Below are 23,684 nucleotides of genomic sequence, written 5' to 3' on the forward strand. Positions count from 1 at the left end.
CGGTCTCTGGATTGGTTGTGGTGGTGTGGACGCTAAAGAAAAGTAAAAGAAATGTCTACAGAGCAAAAAAATAGAATATATGAAAAAAAATTTATTCTGATTTCTCTAATGGCAAGCAGGCAACTCAGAAACAATGAAGGTTAAATGGCAAAGTAAAATAATGATAATGATATTAAATAATAATAACATAATAATAAAAAGAAAAACTTGTGGTGTATGATGAACTGGTGAAGGCTGTGGTCTGGGTTGAAAGAGCGACTTAGGCGATTCTCAACTTGCAAGTTCGACTTAACAGGGTAAAGGGCCCAGTGGTCGTTTTGTAGACGGTGCTAGATAATGCAAAAGATGCGTTCCTAGCCAAGGCTCAACTCGGAGTGTTCTTTTTCGATGTTGTCGCCGGTGCCTGTCCAGTCCCCGCAGGGATAATCCTCTCAGAGTGAATTACATTGTTGACATAGCAGTTAACAAAATTCAACAACAAAAGTTAACTGAATAAAAATAATTAATATCCCAGCTAACTAGCTTAACATAGTGGTATGATTGAATTAATAAAGGATCCTTTTTAAAAGGATAGTTCCTACTCACAGTAAGTTGTTTTTCAACGATACGGATTTCGAGCTTTTAGCTCATCATCAGGTTGAACGAGTTGTACAACCACGTCTCTCGACTTGAATTGCAAAATTCATTGATTCAAATTGACTTTTGCAATTCATGTCGAGAGACGTCGTAGTACAACTCCTTCAATCTGATGATGAGCTAAAAGCTCGAAATCCGGATCGTTGAAAAATAACTTACTGTGAGTAGGAACTATCTTTGTAAGAAGGATTGAACACCGCACTCACTCCATCATTCATCATTTCTATTAATAAAGGATTGTAAATATTAAAGAAACAGAGCTATGTGTTTACGGCAGCAGTTTTCCTCTTGCCAGTCAGTTACAACATCCGTGGTGGGTGATTCTCGAGGCCTACCAGTAAGTTTATGGTAAATTACAAAAACTGAAATTGAACTGAATAACTCAATCAAATATGCGTTTCTGTGTAGTACAGATTTGAGCTTATATAATTCATTAATAGTAATTTACAGTGAACAAACAATATACAAAACAATTTTCCAATGTGTCAAAATTATACGCCTCTTTCTTACAATTACCTCGCGTGCTTACAACCGATGCTTCCAGGTTCCTAGACAACTACTAACGATTTTCCAAGACGCCCCAACTCAGTGTATCTGTCAAACTTTGGTTGAAGTAAATAGAAAGTAAAGCACGACGAGAAATCCACCGACCTAATTTTTTTATTAGGGTCCACAACGCAGTAAGGGTGACACGTAAATAAAGATTATTATTATTATTACCATACTAGTCCATTGTAATTTGCAGGATACAGGAGCAAAGCGGTCAGAAAAAATCCTTATTTATGTAATAAAAACAGGACAAAACGGTCAATTTTGCTAGAGAACATGTCAATAAAGTCCTTGGAATCCTGAAAAAATATTTTTTCTCAGGTCATTGTAAGCTAAACTGTAGATGGGGCAGTGGTTATTCTTTGAAGGGTGAAAGTGACATGTTCACATTTTTCTGTTTACACTTCCACCAGTTGGGCCACTGCACAAGGGATGTGTCATGTGCTTGCAGATTGAGATGATAGGATCTTTACGAGAACAAAGGGTGGCGGTATTATCCATTTAAGTGATAAGGATCAATTCAGAAAGGGTGCCTCTGGTGTATGCTGCGTAAAGGATGGGTCCCGAAACGTTCTTGTGGTACCCTGCATCTTTTCAAAACCGGCTAATAGAGAGGGGCCATTGCTGGTTTGAAAAAATCAGTCTGTTAAATATAATTTTAGGATTAGGTAGTAGGTAAAAGGGAATACTATTTCAAGTTTGCACATCCCGAGTGCCATAGTCATGCTTCACGTTTAAGAATACACTGGTAGAGTATTTTTCACTTTTTGTTTATAGACTGTCATGGTTGTACAAGGGTGACCCTTGAACTCAGGGAAGTCGCCTCCTCATTTGTTGGCCAGAGTTAGAGACAAGGTCAGTGTTATCGAGGTACTCCTGTTGTATTGAGCTTAATCTTAAGAACATAGTTTTTCTCTTCTATTGTTTATTTGGTTATTATTTTTTCATTTTGAACCCTAACACCTGATAGCCTGATCTGAGCCTGATAACACAGGGATGGCCTGAAGACTTTAAACAAATTAAAAATTTAATAGCTTTACCTTCATTAATTGGTGCCAGCAATCCTGAAATTAACGAAAAACCCTAATTAGGAGAAAGCTCAAAGAGAGGGAGAGAAAGACAAGTTTTGACTGTCCTTTGTTCTAACCAGTGCTTTTTAAAGATTATATATTTTAGGAAGCCTCTGTAAAAATTGAATTCAGAGGTATTGTTAGATTTGATAATGACCAACGTATTAACAATCAGATGGTTTCCAGCATATGGTTATTTCCGATTTGTTGTTTGAATTCCCCCTCAATTTAGTGTCCCCCTCCCAAAAAAATATTAATAATAATTTCAACGCACTCAGATCTTGTCATTATTCAATTTTTAACGACTCGGCACGGCTTTAAGAAGTCCAGCTTAACCTCCTTGGGACTTGTAATTAATCGGTTCTCTCGTAACATCAAAACACAAAAGGCATCTCGGTTCTGAGCTTCTGGAAGCTAATCCTTGGTTTTTGAACCATTTTATAGTTAATTTCTAGATGTAAAATTTTCTTCAAATTGCTAAAATTGAAGAAATTTTGAAAAATGTCTATTGCGGTGTTATTTCCTAAGTAAGGCCAAAAAAGCAAAAGCTCTTGCTCACATAGTTATTTTTGATAGCCATATTGATAATTGGTGTTGTTTTCATAACAAACTTGTTAATTAATTTAATAATAATTGCGTTGGACTGTCAAATAGATGTTGATAACCTAACCATCCCTAATCATGTCAAATAGATGTTGGTCGAGATGGTAAACCTCATTTTAGTTTAATAATTAAATCCATTATATTTAATGGTCTATTGACCAAATTACTTCTTTCAATCAATTAATCTTTTTTATGTGAGGTTTTGGTTGAAATGAAAAAGTTAGTGCCACGAGCGGGATTCGAACCTTGAGCTATCCGACTCCGAAGCCAGTGGTAGAGCAGCGACGTACTTAGCCTAAGGTCGTGGGTTCGAATCCAGCTCGTGGCACTAGCATTTCCGTTTCAACCTAAACCTTACTCAAAAATTCATAATTAAAATTGACTTACAAGCCAGTCAGTACGTTATTTTTCAATATTTCCCAAGAAATCTGCTTGTAAATTTTCCTTCTTTTTTTCCCAAAGAAATGAAAAGTTTCTCATCCGGAGAAAGGAGCGCATTTGACAAAACGATTAATTTTTCTTTTTCAAACGAAAGTAAGCACCGAGCTTCGTTTTTCTATTTAAACCCAGTTGAATATTTTCGTACTCGGAGAAAGTCTTTTTCAAAAGCACACTTATTCAATTAACCCCCGAAAAAGTTGGGTGTTGTGGTTTGATCTTTCGAGCGATCCGCACTGGGTGAAAGATCCAACGATGGAGTCTTATTGAGACACGTTTTATCCGCTGTTATTCCTTCAAAGATTGCCCAAGTGAAATGTATTTTTAAATTAATCTCTTAAGATGTTTAGTTCCACAGATAACTTATTCATGTACTAATACATAAATTAAACAACACTAAGCAATTTATTCATATTATGTTATGTAGTCATTATTTCAGACACCGGTTGTTTTCATTTTTTCAATAAAGGCCAAGACAGTTGTTAAAAATTAAGAACCTAATTAATTTATTTCATTACAAAAAACCCTCTACAATAACGTCTATAATTACTGTAAGACAGGGTGCACCCCTACGTTTTGAAGTAAGTTGAGAATTGAGGGTCCCTGCCACCTAGAGAAAGGAAAGGACAAAGAGACAAAGAAAGAATCTAGCCAGGTCAGTCGAGAGACTCTCGGAGAGAGGACTGTTTTTGTGTTTCCCGTTTCATTTTTCCAAATAAAGACAGTTTTGTTACAGTTTGGGGACTTAAATTACATCAAGTACATTTCTTTACTCAGAGGTTTTTTTTTCTATAAATCTTGATAAAAATGATATTAAAAATTTACAGACCATCATCTTTTGAGCGTAGAATTGCAATGTCTGAAATGGTTTTTATGAAGAGTTGAAAAATATTTGCCGACTTATGACTTTTTCTGGTAAAAAATTTCAGCTAATAATTGTGAATACACGACTTAAAATTGTGTATGATATCACATAAAAAGCAGCAACTCGATTGACTCCCTATACCCTTGGTCATTATTTTCTCGAATCCACATTATCTTTCTCCTTCATATGAGCAGTTAGATCGGTTGGCAACACCCTGTATAAAAATTATTTTTGCTATGATAGTTATATTTTTTGTTACAATTTGCAATCCGTAATACTATAAAGTACATATGTATATTAGTGTAAATAAATGTGATTTTAGTTTTAACGTACATTTTGTTTAAAAAAATGCAAACAAATCGCCAGGCAAGCGTACCCAAGGATATGTCCTTATGCCCCCTCTTTTTCTCATATACAGGGCGTCTCGTAAAGGAGTTTATCCTACAAGTTAAATTAGACAAAAAGCCCTTATTTCCCAAAGTTTGATTTTTAATTTCGAGATATTTCATTTTTCAAATTTACTTCAACCTTTAAAAATTTTATTCCATAGAGTCCTCTGTATCTCATAAAATGTTAAGCGTACTGTACATATTTTTACTCCAGTGAAAATACCATTGACAACCTAATGAGTTTGATTTGGTTCTTTTTGTAACCTTAAGCAAACGAAATATCACATTTAGAAGATAAAATTTTAGTGAGTTTCGAAAGTTCTTGCATAAAGTTTAAATAAGATTTGCTTGGTTCTGTAAATACTTTCAGATTTGGAGATTTCTTAACAAACAAACATATACTTAATTTCTCAAAGGTCAATTATCATCAGTGTAAAATTAACTTTTGATTGATAAATAAAACAAGCTTAAAAATATCTTTAAAAATATCGTCTATGAAAACATAATGAAAGTAATACATAGGAATGATAAAAGACGCTTTGGTACAAAACTACAAGGCCTGTTTTTCTTTCCTCATAACAGCACAGGATTCCTGAATTCTTTCTGTGAGATCGTCCTGAGTTGTGATAAAAAAGAATACACTTTATTTTTACACATCCAAGTCCATCGTGGCTAAATTTTAAGTAGTAAGACGTCAATTTTACATTGGTGATAACTGACCATTGAAAAATTAAGAGTAACTTTTCTCTAAGTTCATATTTCTCAATCTGAAGAGAACCATGAAACTGTTACTTTAACTTTGAACAAGAACATCGGAAACTCAAAAAAGTTGATCTTTTAACTGATTTTGTATTTTGTTTGATTAAACTTACAATACAAAAAGGAATCTCATAGTTCCTAATGTGTGGTGATTAGTGACTGTTAGTCGATGATTATTCGGAAATCGTGAGATGCGGTCTGGTGTGATGTAGGTTTCGGAAAAACATTTTCTTTATCTTGCCAACGTTTCGATCTTTATTGAGATCATCTTCAGGGCTCACTAAAGATCGAAACATTGGCAGGATAAAGTAAATAAAATAAGTACTTTATGAGGTACGTGGGACTTTTTAGAAGTTGCGGCAGGTTGAACTAACCTAAAAAGTGAAATATCTCGAATACAATTGAGAATCAAACTTTGTTAATAGGATCTTTTAGTTTAATTTGGCATTTACTACAACCAACTAGGAGGAAACTTTACGCAAATATTAATCCGTTCAGCTTGTTTGTAAGATAAATAAAAGCTGGTTACCAGTGTAAGACGCATTTTATGGTTTATTGCTAAAGAATTGAAAAAACATTTCCCACTGGATTGTTTTTTGATGTATACAGGAAAAAGAAGATTAATTAAAGGTCAAAGTCATTGTTATACTTTACATGTTTACCAAATCATAGATGTGGATATTTTAAGACTAATCCCTGAACTGGTACAAAAAAATAAACTTACATAACAGTTACAACGATAAAAATAGAAGATCTTGAGATAGGGAAAAAACGCTATTCTCAGAGGAAGAACTAATCAGCTCAATAATAAACGGGCACATAAATGTTTCCGAAATGAAGGTCGGTAGACCAAAATGGGACAAGATGTTTTATTTCATTGTTTTACATTTGTTTTCGTTCATCGATACACTTTCACATAGAGACCTTTCCTAACCTAATATTAAACATTCGGAGAATTTTGAGGTTAAGATGTGTTTGAAGTTAGCAGTTTGGTCAATAGTCTTTATACGTAAACACCCTCGCCGACGAATGTTGGCCCTTTGCTCTCTCTCTCTCCTCTCTCTCTCTCTCTCCTCTCTCTCCTCTCTCTCTCTCTCTCTTTCTCTCTCTCTTTCTCTTTTTCTCTCTCTTTCTCTCCCTCTCTCTCTCCCTCTCTCCGTCCTTCTTTCTCTTTTTCTTCCTCTCTCTCCCTTTCCTCGTCAATAATAAATCAATGTAACAATTTCAGCCAATAAATAACTGAAAATAAATAACCTCAGCTGTGACGTAACCTTTTCCATAAAAAGAGTGACACGACGAATGACGATGACGGTATTCCGTTCTTTCGCAATATGCCTCTCAACCGTGTGTTGCCTTAAATCCAAATTAATGGTCCAGTGTTATATTAGTAGATACGAATGGGATGTATTTGTTATTTAGTTGTGTATAAAGGAGTTTTTCAAGTTCAACCAAGAATTGGCAGTGACTGAAGGGAGGGTGGTGGAATTCAGAAGGAGGTGTGGTTTGTTGGGTTTAGGGATGGAAAATTTCCATGGTATAGGGAAAAAAGGTCCATTATAAAGGGTTGTTAGGAAAACTATGACTTTTTTTGAAAGTTTTCAAAGGTTGGAAATGCAATGAGGTCAAATCCTGGTGCTTTTTTGAGGAGTAGGTTTTTACAATAATTGCATATTTTACGCGTAGGTAAAGGAATCTGGAGCTCTTTTTGAAGTTAGTAGTCGGACATGCCGGGATGAAGAGTCAATAATGAAGATAGTTAAGAGGTTAACTGGGAAGCAATGAAATTTTACTTATTTAAAAAAATCTAAATTATATTAAAATTGCAATTGAAAAAATAAACAAAAATTCACAGAGTAACACCCTTGACGCCCACATAATATGTTTAAATTGTAATAAATTCAAAGGCATTATTTTTATAGTATCTTTTTTAACTTTTATTTAACATTGACACAAAGAATATAAGCGGTTTATTATGGCTAGGAATAAAGATAACAATGAGAGGAATAATAATAAAAATGTTATTAGGCACGAAATTTCACTGGCGTTAGCATTACAAAAATATTTTTTAACATTAACTATTTTTCAAAGGTTTTTCAGGAAATTCTAAATTACAAAAAAAATATCACTTACTAAGCGTGGTTTTACTGATGATTCAGATGTTATAATGATATTAGTTTTAAAATAAAATCTACGTTTTCTGCCAGAATTCGGTTGATGACATGTCCGATTATTTTTCTCATCTTAATAGATTTGCTGATGATAATTTCTCAATAGATAATATCAATACTGAACTATGATTATTAAGATTATGATTATTCTTGAGGTAGGTCTAATACTACGATGGTGTCATGGGTTATTGAGATGTGTAATTTGTGCTTATCAACAAGTTCTCATTACTGGGTGTGATGATCGGATGATCGACCCAACTCAACGGTGTCTATACAGAAATTCTTCCTTCCTTCAAAGTCTTTTTTACTGTCCTCGTGTCCACCTGTTGCACAAGAGACTTTTCCCATTCAAAGAAAGCTATCACCGTAGTTGTCGGTTTAGGACTTTAGGAACTTTATTTCTCTGGATATACTACCATTATTATTGTTATTATTATTATTTTTTTTATAGACGCATCCGACAACTTGGTCATTTCAGCCCCGAAGCATTAACAACATACCGCTATACACTCGATTTACAATCACACCTATAAATACATTCATACCTATATATATTGATCGCACTCATACTGTTTGGTCGATGGAGTACTCGATATTCCTCCATCTATTGGGTTGTCCGGAAAATAATGCAGGATTTTGGTATTAAACAAAAAAAAAGAAACTAGTTACTTTAAAGCAATGTTCTTTAATCAAAATAATTTCCCANAATCCTGTAAACGTAAACAGAATATTTTATATAGATTTTTTTTAATGAAAACTTAAAATCCTGCATTATTTTCCGGACAACCCGATACCTATTCCCTATAATAAACTGATCTAACTTGGGGTCGATGGGGTATTTTTATAAAATTTCCGCTATCAACCCAAGTTATGCCCACATCCTGAGAAGCGATGGGGAAGCTACTTCGTCAACATCCCCTCTCCATTCACAACAATAAATACATTCATTCATATAGACACAGAAACACATAACTTAACTTCTATATACAATAAAGCGATTCCCAATTCCAGTACAAAGCGGAATAGGGATCCTGAAACTCGCTGTTGTATCCGAGAGCCCTCTTTAAATCTGGCGGCATGACTACTCGCGTCTTGTAGGGTGCCAAGGCACAACACGCTCGACTATGTGGGACACGTCGAGCAACCTTTCTCTGCATAATGGGGGGAGTGGCCCATCAACATGTGCCCATGTGTCAACAGCGTATGACTAATTCTTTATTTTATTACCATTTTTCAAATGTCGTGTAATCAATTTGATTCTCGGCGACAAATGAAATGGCCACGGAGAACTTTAGTGAAGGTACACTTTATTTTTTTGAAAAATGGCAAAAAGGAGGGAAAATTCAAGAGGTGTGGTTGAGATGGGAAGTTGGCGTCCGAGTGGATCGAGGTCACGATAGCTCAAGTGGTAGAGCAACGGCGTATCAAGCCGAAGGTCGTGGGTTCGAATCGCTCGTGCCATTGACTTTTTTATTTCAACTGAAAACCTTAATTAATTGTAACTTATTATTATCTGTATGTATAATGAAATATTATATATATAGAAAAAAAAATCATCGCTTCTCACCATTAGTCTCATGCATATTTATCGGACGGATTGTTTTTCCACCTAAGTAAATCGATAAATGAAGCAATTATTATTCGCTTTGACCGGATGTGATTCTGTTAATTGCTTGTGTGCTTTTTCACACCGTCCGAATTAATCAGAAAGTATTTTGTTATTTATTATTTTGTTTTTTCGATCTGCATCGGCCCAGTTGTTACATAAAAAAAACGCTAGCGGAACGCGATCATTTTTAAAAATAAAGTTTGAAGAAAAAGTGCATACTAAGCGAATAATTACGAACCGTGTGATCGATGTTAATTCTTTTCACCTTCAAAACGGCCGAATATTAATTGGACGGATGGTTTTAAACATAGGATTAAGAAAAAATTCCTTTTTTTACGATCGTTCTAAATCATATATCATAGCAAAATGTACGAGATCTATAAGAAACAATAAATAACATTGGTGTACTCTGATTATAACCCTGTATTTTTCAAATTGCCCCATCCCCTTACTCGGAATTGTTAACCTATTTTCAATTTCTCTAAAACAACTTAATATTTTTTTTAAATTTTCCCTTCAAAAATTAAAAGAATCGGCTTGGCCAAGAATTTGTTAACAAACATCACTGATCACTACTTTCAAAAAAAAATTTTCTCATCCACCTCCCCGCCGTACCTAAGGGAGATCCCATACCGGCGGACCACGGCCACTAAACTAATTCAAATGGGATGCAAGTTTAGGGGATCTTATTGTGCACTGTACTTTAAAAAATATCACATCAATCAAATCCTCAAAGTATCAAAATGAGATTCCAGAACGCATTAAATTGGGTATCATAGTTTATGAGTTATGAGACTTCGTAAAGTCAATAAACATTTTAAAAATAAAAAGTTAACCTTGCTTGACGACAGTCTCAGAGAACGTGACACGAACTCAAAAAACCAAATTATTTTCAGATAAGAACGAGTACACTCTGCCCCATCGGATTTATGTGCTTTGAGCCCACATCTGTTAGGTAAAACGGAAAGTCAACATAAAAGTTAATCAAAGTTAATTACATTTACATTACATTTTTATCATAACCAAGTCCTTACATGGAAAGAATAATTAATTGAAAGATGTAACTTAGTCAGTTGACCACTAAAACGTAAAAGAATTAATATTTAATAAGCAAAAGAAGTATCACTTCACTAAACAGCTCCCCGTGGCCACTTCGTAAGTCGCTGAGAATGCAATCCTGATTACACGACATTTGAAAATGGCAAAAAGAGGGAAGGTTCAAACGGTTGTAGGTTGAGATGGAGAGTTGGTGTCCGCGAGGATCAAAGTTACGATAGCTCATGTTGAAGAGTAACGGCTTATTTAGCCGAAGGTCATGGGTTCGAATCCCGCTTTTGACACTGACTTTTTTATCTCAACCAAGACCTTATATGGAAAGAATAATTAATTGAAAGATGTAACTTGGCCAATTGACCACTAAAACGTAAATGAGTTAATTGCATTAGTACAGGCTAATTACATCCAAAGAAATAACCACATTGTGATGTACCAAACGCATATCGGCAAGCATGTATACTCCAAGGATCTGTCCGTGGACCCACCATTTATCCCGTATACAGAGTGTCCCGAAAACAGACGTCAATACTTCATGGGATTATTCTATCTATCAAAATGAAATCAAGACTAGAAAGGGACTAAAAAAATTGTCAGGTTCCTTCAACGTCAAAAAGCAGCGTTATCAAGTTAATGCTGAAAGTGCTGTACCAAATGCACGTCGGCGAGCATGTGTACCCCAAGGATCTGTTCTTGGACCCACCATTTATCCCCTATACAGAGTGTCCCGAAAACAGACTCAATACTTCAGGAGTTATTCTACATATCAAATTAGACAAGGAAGAGAGTAAAAATGTATTCAGGTTACTTCAACATACCTCATAAAATGTAAATCCTACTGGAAATTGGACTACGCCAGTGAAAAGGACATTGAAAATCCTATAAGATTCATTTGGTTTTATTGTGACCTTAAGCAAACAAATAACTTAGAAGATAAACTTTGGCGAGTTTCTAAAGCTGTTGACTAAAGTTTAAGAATTGATTGAAAAAAAAATTTTGGTTACAAATCTTTAAAAAAACAATTTTGAAACGTCTATTAAAAAATATTGAAAGAGCACAAAGTACAAATAAAAAACTCTTTTGTACAAAATTGTACATAACATAAAACACAAAGCTTAAACATGTAAATTGGGGGCGTCGGTGACCGCAACAGTTCAGGCATTGCCATACAAGGCGCTCATCACCGTAAGGTAAAGGACCCGGGTTCCAGCGGCCCTGCATTCGAACCCGACATACAAAATGGGCTTAAAAAAAAACACCAAACACCGGCACCCTGAGGGTTGATATACCTCTGCTGTTGCGAACCCTCTTTAAAAAAATAATAATACAAATGTAAATTAAGTGTTCATAATGTCCACTTTCTTTAAAAATGCAAGCCTGACATCGTTTCCTACAGTTTTGAAAACCCTCAAGAATTACTCCTGATCTCTTTCCCTTCTATGAGATCGCCCTTTTTCTTGACCGGAACGAATATAGTTCATTTTTCCTCATAATTAAAAATCCATCGGAGTTAAATTTTAGCACTAAAACGACAATTTTACATTTATAATAATAGATCTTTAAGAAATTAAGTTCGTGTGTATAAAGCGCATTAATAGGGGTAACTTTTCGAAAAGCTCCATATCTGTCAATATTTATATAAGTAACAAAATCTTACTTAAACTTTGGACAAGAACGAGAAACTCGTAAAAGTTTACCTTCTAATTGGTTTTGTACTTTGTTTGCTTAAGGTTACAATTTAAAAAAATTAAACTTAATTTTTAATGTTTATTCCCTTTATGTAATCAAATTTACATAAGGATTATTATTTTCTGAATTACGCGAGATTTTTTGGAATAAAGTTGTCAAAGGGTGAATTAATCTGAAAAGTAAAATGTCTCGAGTACAATTAAAAATCAGACTTTGGACAATATGGGCTTTTTAGGTCAGTTTGACATGTAGGAAAACGTCCTGAAGCATTGACGTCTTTTCACAGGATACCCTGTATATCGTGGAGAGTTTTAGGGCCGCCAAAACTCATTGGTCATCGCCAGCTCTCTCTTTCTACGATGTTCTATTCCTTTCCTTTTCGCATTTTATTTTTAATTATTCGTTCTTCTAACACAGCATCTAAGTTATATTCACTTACACTAAGCTTTGCATGTTAAAATAACCGACTTCCTAGTTTACCCATCCAATTGCCATCTTATCCCTTCAACGCTTCATCTGTCGAAAATAAGTATTATATATACATATATTTTCGACAGATGAGGCCTTGAGGTAGATAGGATGGAAATTGGATGGGGAGACGAAAGTGTCGGTCATTTTAACATGCAAAGCTTAAGAAGTAAATATATATATTTTCTTATTTTTCAAAACATGATGGCCTGGTTAGAATTTATTCATATTGCTCCAGAGAACTAGGCACTTTCGGGGTAATTGAAAAAGAGCTTTTTTCTTAAATACACACCCTGTATATAAAACACAGTGGGCCAAAAAACAGATAGTTGAGGTACACATCTGGCAACCTGTATGCTTTTGATTCCGTATACATAAAATATAAATCACCATAAAAAGAGATTAATAATTGTATGAATATTTGGAGGTCGTGAGATGCGCTCTGATGTGACATAGGTTTTCGAAGACCATTTTCTTTATCGTGCCAACATTTCGATCTTTATTGAGATCATCTTCAGGGCTCAAAGTGTTTTTTTTTCCGTGTAGATGTGTCATTCTTGTCTGTTGTGCACTTTCAACACGACAACGAAAACAAACACTTGAGCCCTGAAGATGATCTCAATAAAGATCAAAACGTTGGCACGATAAAGAAAATGTTTTTCTAAAACCTAGGTCACATCAGACCGCATCCCACGACCTCCAAATAATCATCAAGTAACGATCACTAAACCACACACAAAATAATTTGTATATTTTTCTCTTTAAAAACAGTACTTATGTTAAATCTTTGTTAGTGAAAACATTGGTACGTAATGATTTGAAAAATAAAGTCCTAAACCGAAAGAAAGTGAAATATGCCATGTCCAATTTCTGATTGAGCAGTAATCATTTTGGCTTCAGCCTTTATAAATGAAGATAATTATCACACAAGCTTTCTAATTGAAGTATGCAAGCACTTCCTTGTTTCTTCATGTCAAAACATGAGTATTATAATAGAAATTGATTTATTTTGGGACAAACTATATGCAATATCAGTTAAGGCTTACATAGGAAATATGACAGTCTTCATATTGCATCATATGAAAACACGCGTTGAGGTGCGTTATGAAGAAGCGAGTTAATGTTCAGAAGTGATGACAAATGTGTCCGATCTTTTATGCAATTACGAAAGAAGGTTTGTGATCAAGACGGCCAAAATGAAACGGCAAATCTTATTATTCGGTCGATTAAAGAGACAAAAGCGGTGGACGAAAATGAAGGCATTAGATGAATTACATCAGTGTACAAGAGGGTGAAAGGGGAGCCCCACTCTCTTTCGGGCCGGACTCCCACCCCGGCTTCTGCAGACAGAAGGGAAGACCGCCGAAGGCTTCTACAATCCTTCATTCCCAAACATCGCACAGGGGAAAGTGTTAGTTTTACCCATGATACAATGATCAGGCGGTTGGCGTTTCTTTTCCTCCTCCTCGCCTTCTCGTCGGGAGAAGATAGGAACACGGGGCCGTTCAACACCCCTAAGCCGGTGTCGAAGCTGCAGAACGCCTTGAAGACGGACGTCTTCAAACTGGGCCCCTCGGACAAAAATAAGCTCGCGATGAGAAACGAGACGGACTTGAGCTCACTTTTGGATATCTACAACCCTTACAGGCTCGCAAAAATTTGGAACGCCGTTGTGGACAACAATTCCACCTGCTATAGACAAATGGAGGCTTATCTCAAAAATCTCGTCGACGGTGACCTCTGGGCATTGCAGAGTAAGAGAAACAGATACAATACAATATACAATAACTTATAACATACCATATTTTACAAAGGTTGTAAAAGTCATTAGGACATAACGGTTGGAAATTATTTCAGGTCGGTGAAAGGTATAAAATTTTCAACATTAAGCCCTACTATGAAATTTGTGCAAATTCCTTTCAAAAGGCGACATTATTACCCTGTTTTACAACATCGTAATCTCGTCGATATTTGCCCACTTTATTTAAATTCATACTATGTCGAATAAATATTCTACATAGGCAATACATTGGTTTCTGAATCTCGCCAATTAATATGATTTTAATTTTCAAATTACTACTAATTTTTTTTTCAATAAAGAAAACAGCATAAATAAACAATACATAAACTAGTCAACTAACTTATCTTCACATAAACGTTAATTTCTTTAAATTCACTAATTTCGTGGTCCGCTTGACTAATTAAATCATTACAATTAATTAAGGTTTTTTCTTGAGATGAAAATGAGAAGAATGTCCGAGTGGATCGAGGTCACGATAGCTCAGGTGGTAGAGCAGCGGCGTATCTAGCCGAAGGTCGTGGGTTCGAATCCCTCTCGTGCCATTAACTTTTTTTCATCTCAAGAAAAAACCTTAATTAATTGTAATAAGTTAATTTCTTTGTTGTTGATATATAAATTTTCTCGTCTATTCTGTTGTAATGATAATATATTGAACATTATGTTGTTGAAATAAAAAAGACAAGCACAAAAATAAAATCAATCAACACTTAGGCGCTAATTATATTATCAAGTTATATTTGAAACCCTGGGTTTTTTGGTTTTTGAAAATCACTTTGTTTTTTACGAAGAAAAGAAGATTATATAGTAAATTAATTAGTATTTCGAGTATTTATTTGAAAAGATTTATTCTATTTAAAAAGAAGAATGTTTAAAATGTCAACGTAATCTGTAGAAAGATATTGATTAATGAATTAAATACGTTATAATTTCAACTAAAAAAAACCATATATTTCTTAGCAGGTAGTACAAGGTAAATGTGAAAAATCACTCAGCATTTTGTACGTAATTAATGTAACGTTATAAACGTCAAACAAGCTCATTTCCTTTTTTAATTTGTTAATTGTTATAATTATTTTAACAAATTATCATGAGATCGTGATTTTTGCTACCTTCGTGTTTTTTTCAGTAAAACGAAAAGAAAATGAGTTAGTTTAATATGTCAGCTCAATCAGTACACAGACACTAATTCAAATTTGTAAAATGGATCATTGGAAAATTAAAAAAAAAAATTTTTTTAAGCAGACTATACAGCCAGGTAAAATTAATCAGCATTTTCTCACTAATTAATTTCACAAGTTACAATGAAATATTTTTTTTAGTACATGTTTTTTCGAAAAATAATAATGAAAATGAGTTAGTTTCATATGTCTATTCAGTCAATGCATATACATATTAATGTTACAAAAGTTATAATTTCAATACTTTTATCAAAATAGTTTTATCTATGCAATGTAAAGGTGTGAAATCAATCAGCATTTTACCTATAATTAATTTAGTAAGGTATAATAAGATAGTTTTTTCCTTGGAAATTACGTATTCTCGTGAAGTAAAATTAATAAAAGAATTAAAAAAGTTTTTTATGTTCTGTTATGTTTCGCAATGTTCAGATAGTAATTAGTTTAATAATTTTGAAAAAGTGTTTTCTTGGAAATTTCTTATATCTTTCACTAATAAAGTGAGAAAAGCGATTCGTAACTCATATCAATCACCATATAAACACTAATTAGTAAAAAAAGTTAAATTATTACTGTATATTAATTATTAGTGTCTTTAAAGTAAACTTTAAACAGATTGACAATCAATCAGTATGTGGACATTAACTGAAAAACATTTTCTGTACATAGTATGTTTTTTATTTTTGTTTTTCTGAAGCAATATAAGAGTTATTTATTAAAACGCCCGCGGTTCCACAATAGAAAATTACTTGAAAATGCGAGAATAATCAATTATCATCGTCGACGTGACACAACAAATTAAATTGTCAGATGTTGCGAATTCGGTTAATTTAAACATAAAATGCACATTAGTATTTTTTAATTAATTATTGCTTGGTGCAATAAGTATTTTTAAAATACATTTTAATTAACACGTAGGTTTCAAAAATAACAAATATAATCACGTTTTTTCGGAATAAATTTGACAATAATGTATTGGTTTGCCATTATTATAAATTCAGGCAGTCTGACAAATTATTGTGAAGTGCTTAGCTTTTTCACCATTATTTTAAAAAAATGCTTCTAGTGAGTCATATTTTATTTAAAAAAGTTGACGAAATGGTATAACGGATAGAAGTAACAATGGTAATAATGGATAATACATAATATATAATAATTAATAATCATTTTGGATTTTTTCTTAAAGATTAGTTGTTATAAAATGTAATGGTTGGACCTATTTAAAAAATATTACCAAATACTGCCTTTTTAAAAATTTTTTTAAATTTATTTATTTGTAGCCTATACATAATTTGCCGATTTTAAGTTAACAATCAGACGTTTTATTCGTTTCGTTAACCTCATTCACATTTTAAAAACCAGTTTGATCTTTATTGTTCTCGATTTTTATTATGTCAGAGCGAATGACTATAACCAAATCCATTTTTTTTATTCTGGTGAAAGTCCATAAAGGTCTTATAAAGAAATTGTTCTTTCCATAAGTATTGGCGGGAAACACATCATCAGGACATTCAGTTTGGAATAAAATCGCAAACGGTTAGAAAAAAATCGATCAAGGTTTACAGGAATGAGTGAAAAACTTATCAAGATTAAGTTAACTTTTTATGGCATATGATTTTTTTTATGGCTTATGATGTTGTGTTACCATAAAAAGTAAAACACTAATTATGCGTAATCCAATGATTGCTCGTGAGTCGTTGTCAGGCTGGAAATTTTAAAGAAAGGACCGTATTTGATTGGTCTATTTAGGAAATTAATTTGATCATACGTGATATCACTGTCAGGCGCATGTCAATATGAGTAAATATGTTTTACCAAAAAGATTAGAGATATTAAATATTGAATTGATGGAATTCACGTAGGGAATATGCTGACCGGGAAATTTAAAAAGAGTCAATCAGAATTTTCCATTGAACTTTTTACAGTGTTTAACATTTATTATTTTTGGCATGCTGAAAAGAAGTCAATCGCTCCAAATGTAACAGTTTATAGTTGAACATCAATTTAGTTTTTCGAAACGGTCGATTTTCTTGGCTAATGGATTTTCTTAAATTAGCCTTGTATTCTATTTATTTCCCAAGTTTTTAGAAAGGCTTGGTATGGTATATTGTAACTTATTGGAAACAATACTTTTCATAGTTAGTGAAAAGGATCATGTTGATGTTGTCAGGAAATAGTTGTTAATATTTACTGTACCATACACAGATCCGAAAGAAATGGGCAAACTTCGAATGAAATGGTTTAAATTATAGTATGATAGTTAATACTAATACTATAATTACGACAAACTTTATTTTATTATAAATATTTAATTTTATGTAAAAACCACACTTAATAACTTATTTTTTTAAATAATTTTTTAAATTAACGTTCATTTAATTTCGGTATTTTTGTTTAAAAAAGTACTTTCTAGGATTTCCAGCATGTTAGATCGACATTATGACATTAAAAACCAGCCAATAATCCAAAACTTTCAAATAATCACGAATTGTCAAAATATCACAAATGTGACTTATTGTAACTTACCCATTCTTTTTTCCTATAGTTTTGAAATTATAAACATTCGGTTCTGGAATTATTGTACTTGGAAAATAAAATCTTTGATAAGGAACGAAATGTTCGCACTAATATCAAATAGAAAAAATCGTCTTGTTTTATTCCAATTATAGTTGAAACTAACTTATGCCAGTGAAGTAGTATACAAATAAAAGGAAAACCGCGTTCCTCTGAAGGAAACTATTTCCTGCAATATAAAGATAATTTAATTCACTGAGAGTGATAGATAGGTAGGTAGAGAGAGAGAGAGAGAGAGAGAGAGAGAGAGAGAGAAAGAGAGAGAGAGAGAGAGAAAGAGAGAGAGAGAGAGAGAAACAGATATACAGAGAGAAAGAGATAGAGATAGATAGTCAGATAAATAGAGTAGAGAGAGAGAGAGAGAGAGAGAGAAAGAGTTTGAGGGAGGGAGGGAGAGTAAAACACAAAAACAAAACGATATTGTGTGCCAGACAGATAGATAGATTGACAGAAATCATTAAACGAATAAATACGAACATATAGATAGATAGGTAGAAAAAAAGAGAGAATGAGATAAAAAAGTGTGTGTGTGTGTGTGTGTGTGTGTGTGTGTGTGTGTGAGAGAGAGAGAGAGAGAGAGAGAGAGAGAGAGAGAGAGAGAGATAGAGAGACGGGAAAACAATGAAAGATACAGGAGAGAGACATTTAGAATTTTTTCGTGTTGTAACCAAAAAATTCTAAGCCAGGACAAATTCATATTCAAAATAAATAAAACTACAGCATTAACATTAAAAAAATAACCTTAATATTAATTTTTTGAAATAATACGTTTTATTTGCGCATACGTTTATCCCATCTCACGTATGTGTTACTCGATTTCATCCTGGTCTTAAAATATTCTTCAATAATTCTCCGAATATTAGGTGATAAAACTAGCTTAACTATAAGGATCTAAATCATAAGATTAGTTGTAAGAAAATTGAATTACATTTGGTTTAAATTGTAAAAACACTCTTAGAGGAAATTTTATTCAATTTTTTATTCCCTGTTAGCTTGTCTGTGTGCTAATAAACCGATGTAATGACGCATTTCATGGTTTATTGCTAAAGATTTGGAGTTCCTTCTGGGCTACTTTTAGATGTGTGCCGGAAAAAGAATTTGGCTTAGAGGTCAAATTCATCGGTACTTTACATATTTACCGAAAACGTGGATGTGGATATTTTAAGATAATAGCTTCCGCTGAGAAAAAGCATTTTTTCGCTATTTCAAGATCTTCAGTTTTTATCTTTGTACCCATTGTGAAAGTTTTTGTTAGTTTTGTACAAAACTGGTACAAAACTAACAAAAACTTTCACAATAGGTACAAAGATAAAAACTGAAGATCTTGAAATAGGGAAAAAACGCTTTTTCTCAACGGAAGCTATTATCTCAATAATAACGGGTACATAAATGTTTCAGAAATGAAGGTCGGAATGTAGATAGAAATAGGCGTAGACGTTGTTTATTTTGGTAAATTTGTTATTATTTATCAATACATAGAAACAATTTCAGGTTGAGAACCTACATAACATTAAAAATCAATAACATTTTGAGGTTATTTCGTGTTTGAGGTTAGCAGTTCAGTCAATAGACTTTACACTTGTACACCTACGCCCACGAATACTTGGCCCCCCTTTCGACTCACTACTCATCTATAATAAAGCAGGAGTACTTTAAGTCAATAAGACATTTAAAATAAATAACATCAACCGTGACGCAACCTTTTCCATAAAAAATACACGGACAATGACGCCGACGGATTCCGTTCTTTCGCAATAAGCCTCTCAGCCGTGTGCTTGAAAATGTTTCGTTTATCTTTTAAGTGAGAACTTTTCTATGTCTAAAATACTTTTAGGTAATACAAGCTTCATTTCGATTAATTATTGGGAAATGAAATCTCCCTAGTTACTTAGTTAACAACTAAGAGCCAACAAAGCAAAAACCTGTATACAGGATGTTCCGAAAACAGACGTCAATAACCAAAATTGGACAAGCAGAGTCCAATTTTTCCTATTCTCCAAAGTCTGATTCTTCCATTTCATTATTTTTCAACATACTAGATTCAACCTTTTAAAATTTTTCCCATAATGTCCAACGTATATCATAAAATATTAATACTACTGTAAATTCGATTATCCATTTGGAAAATGCATCGAAAACGCTACGTGATCCACCCAAATAATTCAAAAAATTAAATCAAATGTACATATGTCTAACTTCTTTTGCTTACATTCTCAAAAAAGGTAAACATTTTGAATATTTTATTTAATTTTTATAGGATTTTTGTTTCTTCTTGTGTTCAATGCTGCATCTAAAAGTCTGTTTTGTTTTCTTTTTTTTACGAATACTTTCATTATTTTTAATAGGAATTTCAAAACCTTAATACCTAGGTTTTTGAACCGTTTGTAATTAAAAATTTAATAATTGGAATAGGCAAAATGAAGTATAATTCACTAAAGCTCTCCGTTGCCATTTCATTTGTCGCCGAGAATCAAATAGATTATACGACATTTGAAAAATGGCAAAAAGAAGGGAAAATTCGAAAGGTTGGGTTGAGATTGGAAGTTTGTGTTCGGCAGGGTCGAAGTTACTATAGCTCAATTGGTAGAGCAGTGGCGTATTTAGCCGAAGGTCGTGGGTTCGAATCCCGCTTGTGACACTGACTTATTTATTTCAACCAAAACCTTAATTAAAAATTAATTAACTAAAAATTTTAGTTTTTAGCAATTAAACGTTAATATTACATTAGTGATGTTGGCGATCATGAGAAGTTAAATACGTGCCCTCAAATCTCATTAGTAGGGTCAATTTTTCTGTTTTTTCATTTCAATTTTCAGAAACAAAAAACCTTACTTAAACTTTTGAGAAGTACTCTACTAAGTTCTATAAACTAATAACATACAATAAACTAATTATAAACTACTCTATTATAAATTAATTAATTGTAGTACTTGGATTGGAAACTGGTAAAAGTTTGTTACAATTGATTTGGAATTTTGTTTGCCTAAGGTTACAATAAAAAACAGTTGAATTCCACAGGGGTTTTTACGCTCTTTTCATAGATGTAAACAAATATAAAGTAGAATTGGCATTTTATGAGATAGGACCGACTTTATGGAATTAATTTTGGAAAAGTTGTAGTAATTTGAAAAGGTGAAATAAGTTGAATACACTGAGATGCCTTTGGACAATCTTTTATGTTTTAGTCCAATTGACACGTAGGATAAACCACACAAATCTTGGTATCTGTTCATGAGACAATTTCCATATCAAAAAGAGTAGGTCCAAAGGTAGATCCTTGAAATACACATTCTGGCAGCGTGTTTGCTTTTGACCCTGTGTACATAAAATAGAGAAAAATGTCATAAAAAGACTACAATAATAATTTATGTATTTTTGATATTTAGAAAAAGTGCTCATGATTAAATCTTTGTTAGTGAAAATGTTGGTACGTATTTATTTGAAAAATAAAGTATTGACTGTTCAAGGGACACAATCTTTATACAAGTTTTTGCTTTGCTGGAATACGTGATTGTAATAATTATAAAATATGAATATGGACAAATATTATGTTTGGCTTTATTACTTGTTATTGGACCCCTTACGGGAAAAAATTGTTTATAATTTTAAAGTCTAATATTAACCATATGTCTAATTAAAACACCCAGCTTTTGTTTATACATACAGTTCTCACGGGATGATAATAGAATTACCTATTAAAGAAACAGGTTACCAGCTGAGTAAACATTTTTTACATTGAACGCTTTTTAATTGACCGGCTAAGATTATTCCAAGGTTGTTGTATATGTTTTGTCGGTTTGGTTTCTGTACCATAATTGGGCTGGATTTTCGTTAAAAAAAATTCTAAAGCAGTTTTTATCGGATTTCCTTCTTAATTTCCTTTGATTGAAAGGATCTGCGCTTTGCTTCCAGATTCATATTCATAAGATGACGATTATCCTCGATTAAAAATACAGAAGTACAAAAACTATAACTATTTGTGATTAATTTATCCTGTATCCTGTAGTAATTAATAATTTTTTTCAATAACGTGATTCACCAACAGTTGTGATAACTTAGTTCAGTCGTGCCTAGAATAATTCCTCCAACAATTAAAAAAACATTTAATACAATTCTTAAAACAATTCCATAAATATATGGCAGAGTATGTTGACAACACACTCACCCTTACATCTAAAAACAAACACTCTCAAACCAACAACAAAATCAAAACAAGCATTTAAATTTTTTCGTTTCATTTGTTTTTATGAACTGGTAAAAAATAATAACTTTTATTGTCGAATTGAGTGATTTTAAGTCGTATTAATAATAATTTACGTAGAAATGGTGATCAGGGATCACGCCTCATCTCTGATCACTTTTTGTTACATAAATTCATAGTGTGGAGGTTGATCATTAAGACGACTTAGTTAATATATAAAAAAACACAAGATATTTTAACGTGCTTACTTTAAATTTTAACAATAAATTTCTGTTTAAAAATTTGGAATTGTCTAATTTCAAAACGATCAGAAAAAAACACACAGACCATAAATTTGTTGTATCGCTGTGTAGATATTCTCATAATTAGATGTATAAAAACTAATTTTTAAGATGGTCTAAAAACTTTGGAACATTTCTCTCACGATTGGCTTTCTCTTGAGCTTAAAAAAGAGATAAAAAGTCATCGATCAATTTTAGAAAAATTTATCGTACGTGTATTTATGTTTTTAAAGTTCATATTAATTTTTTAAAATTGATCTTACGCAAAACAGGATATCACTAAGCTATCTTAAAAGTTTTTAGTTAACATTATTTTTTAATTCTTTAACCCTTTTGTGTGTGCAATTTATATTTTTGTTTCCGTTTATTGATTCTTCAAGATTAGTTGAAGATAATATCTGCTGGGATAAGGGCAAAGAAATGTCAGAAGCTTGCATCACTCTTCTTATAACCCTGACGCGATATGACTACAGCATTTCCTGGCACTGTCACTTTGAACGGATTGCATTTCCCGAATTGTGTAAAATATAAGTTTGTGCAATACTTTGGGATGTGAAATTGATTAGTAACCAAGTCACTATTTTGCTTGGACTTAGAAAGAAGTATTGCCCTGGGTCCGTTTCTATGCCACTCAAACGCCATTGCGTCAAATCCAGTGAAAATCTAGTATGTCAACCATTAAAATTTTTATAGTGTATAATAAAATTTGGATAACGCATACCGAAACGGGTTTGAATGACATCAATACAAGCAAATGCAGTCGGACCCAGTGTCGATTCAACAAAGTGAGAAATTGTTACTTCAAGCAGCAATTTGTCACAGCCATTTCGTTTAAACTGTTAAATAGCTATTTTTTTATTATTATTAATATTTATTTTACACAAATTTTAAAATAGACGATTTACAGTTATAATATATTATACGAATTGTACGGAACGCGTTGGTGTGTCATCAAAACTAGCGAGTATAGACGGACCCAGTGCTAATTCAACATGTATTAACCGACTCGAAGACAAAAATCTACGATGAAGTTTTTTTATAATAAAATTTGTTACTTCAAGATATAAAGTGTGTTTGTGAAAATATCGATGGTTTTTTTTGTTATTTTAACTTATAAAAAGCAAAAATATTAACAATACTGAAAAGTACCCATTTCAATGGCAAAGGGGCACATATAGGGTTATTGTTGAATCAAAACCAGCGAGTGTAGAAGGACCCAGTGCCGATTCAACATAGCGAAAAACTTGAACTCATTACAAGCAGTTATTTATTTCATAGACTTTTAGTTTCAACTGTTGAATATTTATTTTTATAATTATTTACATTTGTTTTAAACCATTTTTAAAATAGGTTACA

The 23,684-nt window shown here is 32.8% G+C and overlaps 1 protein-coding gene across 2 annotated transcripts in view; it reads left to right on the forward strand.

Moving 5' to 3' along the window:
- Positions 1-23,684, forward strand: part of LOC106669544 (nose resistant to fluoxetine protein 6) — an 88,297-nt gene that overhangs the window by 8,682 nt on the left and 55,931 nt on the right. Inside the window, exon 1 of one of the 2 annotated variants that reach the window (XM_014399076.2) lies at positions 13,667-14,050. The exons of the other annotated variant lie outside the window; for it this stretch is intronic. Within the exon in view, the coding sequence (XP_014254562.1) occupies positions 13,729-14,050 (322 nt within the window). The 5' untranslated portion in view covers positions 13,667-13,728. Of the gene's footprint in view, positions 1-13,666; positions 14,051-23,684 lie in introns of those variants that run through there. 2 annotated transcript variants of the gene reach the window in all.

Source organism: Cimex lectularius, unplaced genomic scaffold (assembly GCF_000648675.2).
Source record: "Cimex lectularius strain Harlan isolate CLEC.00 unplaced genomic scaffold, Clec_2.1 scaffold229, whole genome shotgun sequence".
Taxonomy (NCBI): domain Eukaryota; kingdom Metazoa; phylum Arthropoda; class Insecta; order Hemiptera; family Cimicidae; genus Cimex; species Cimex lectularius.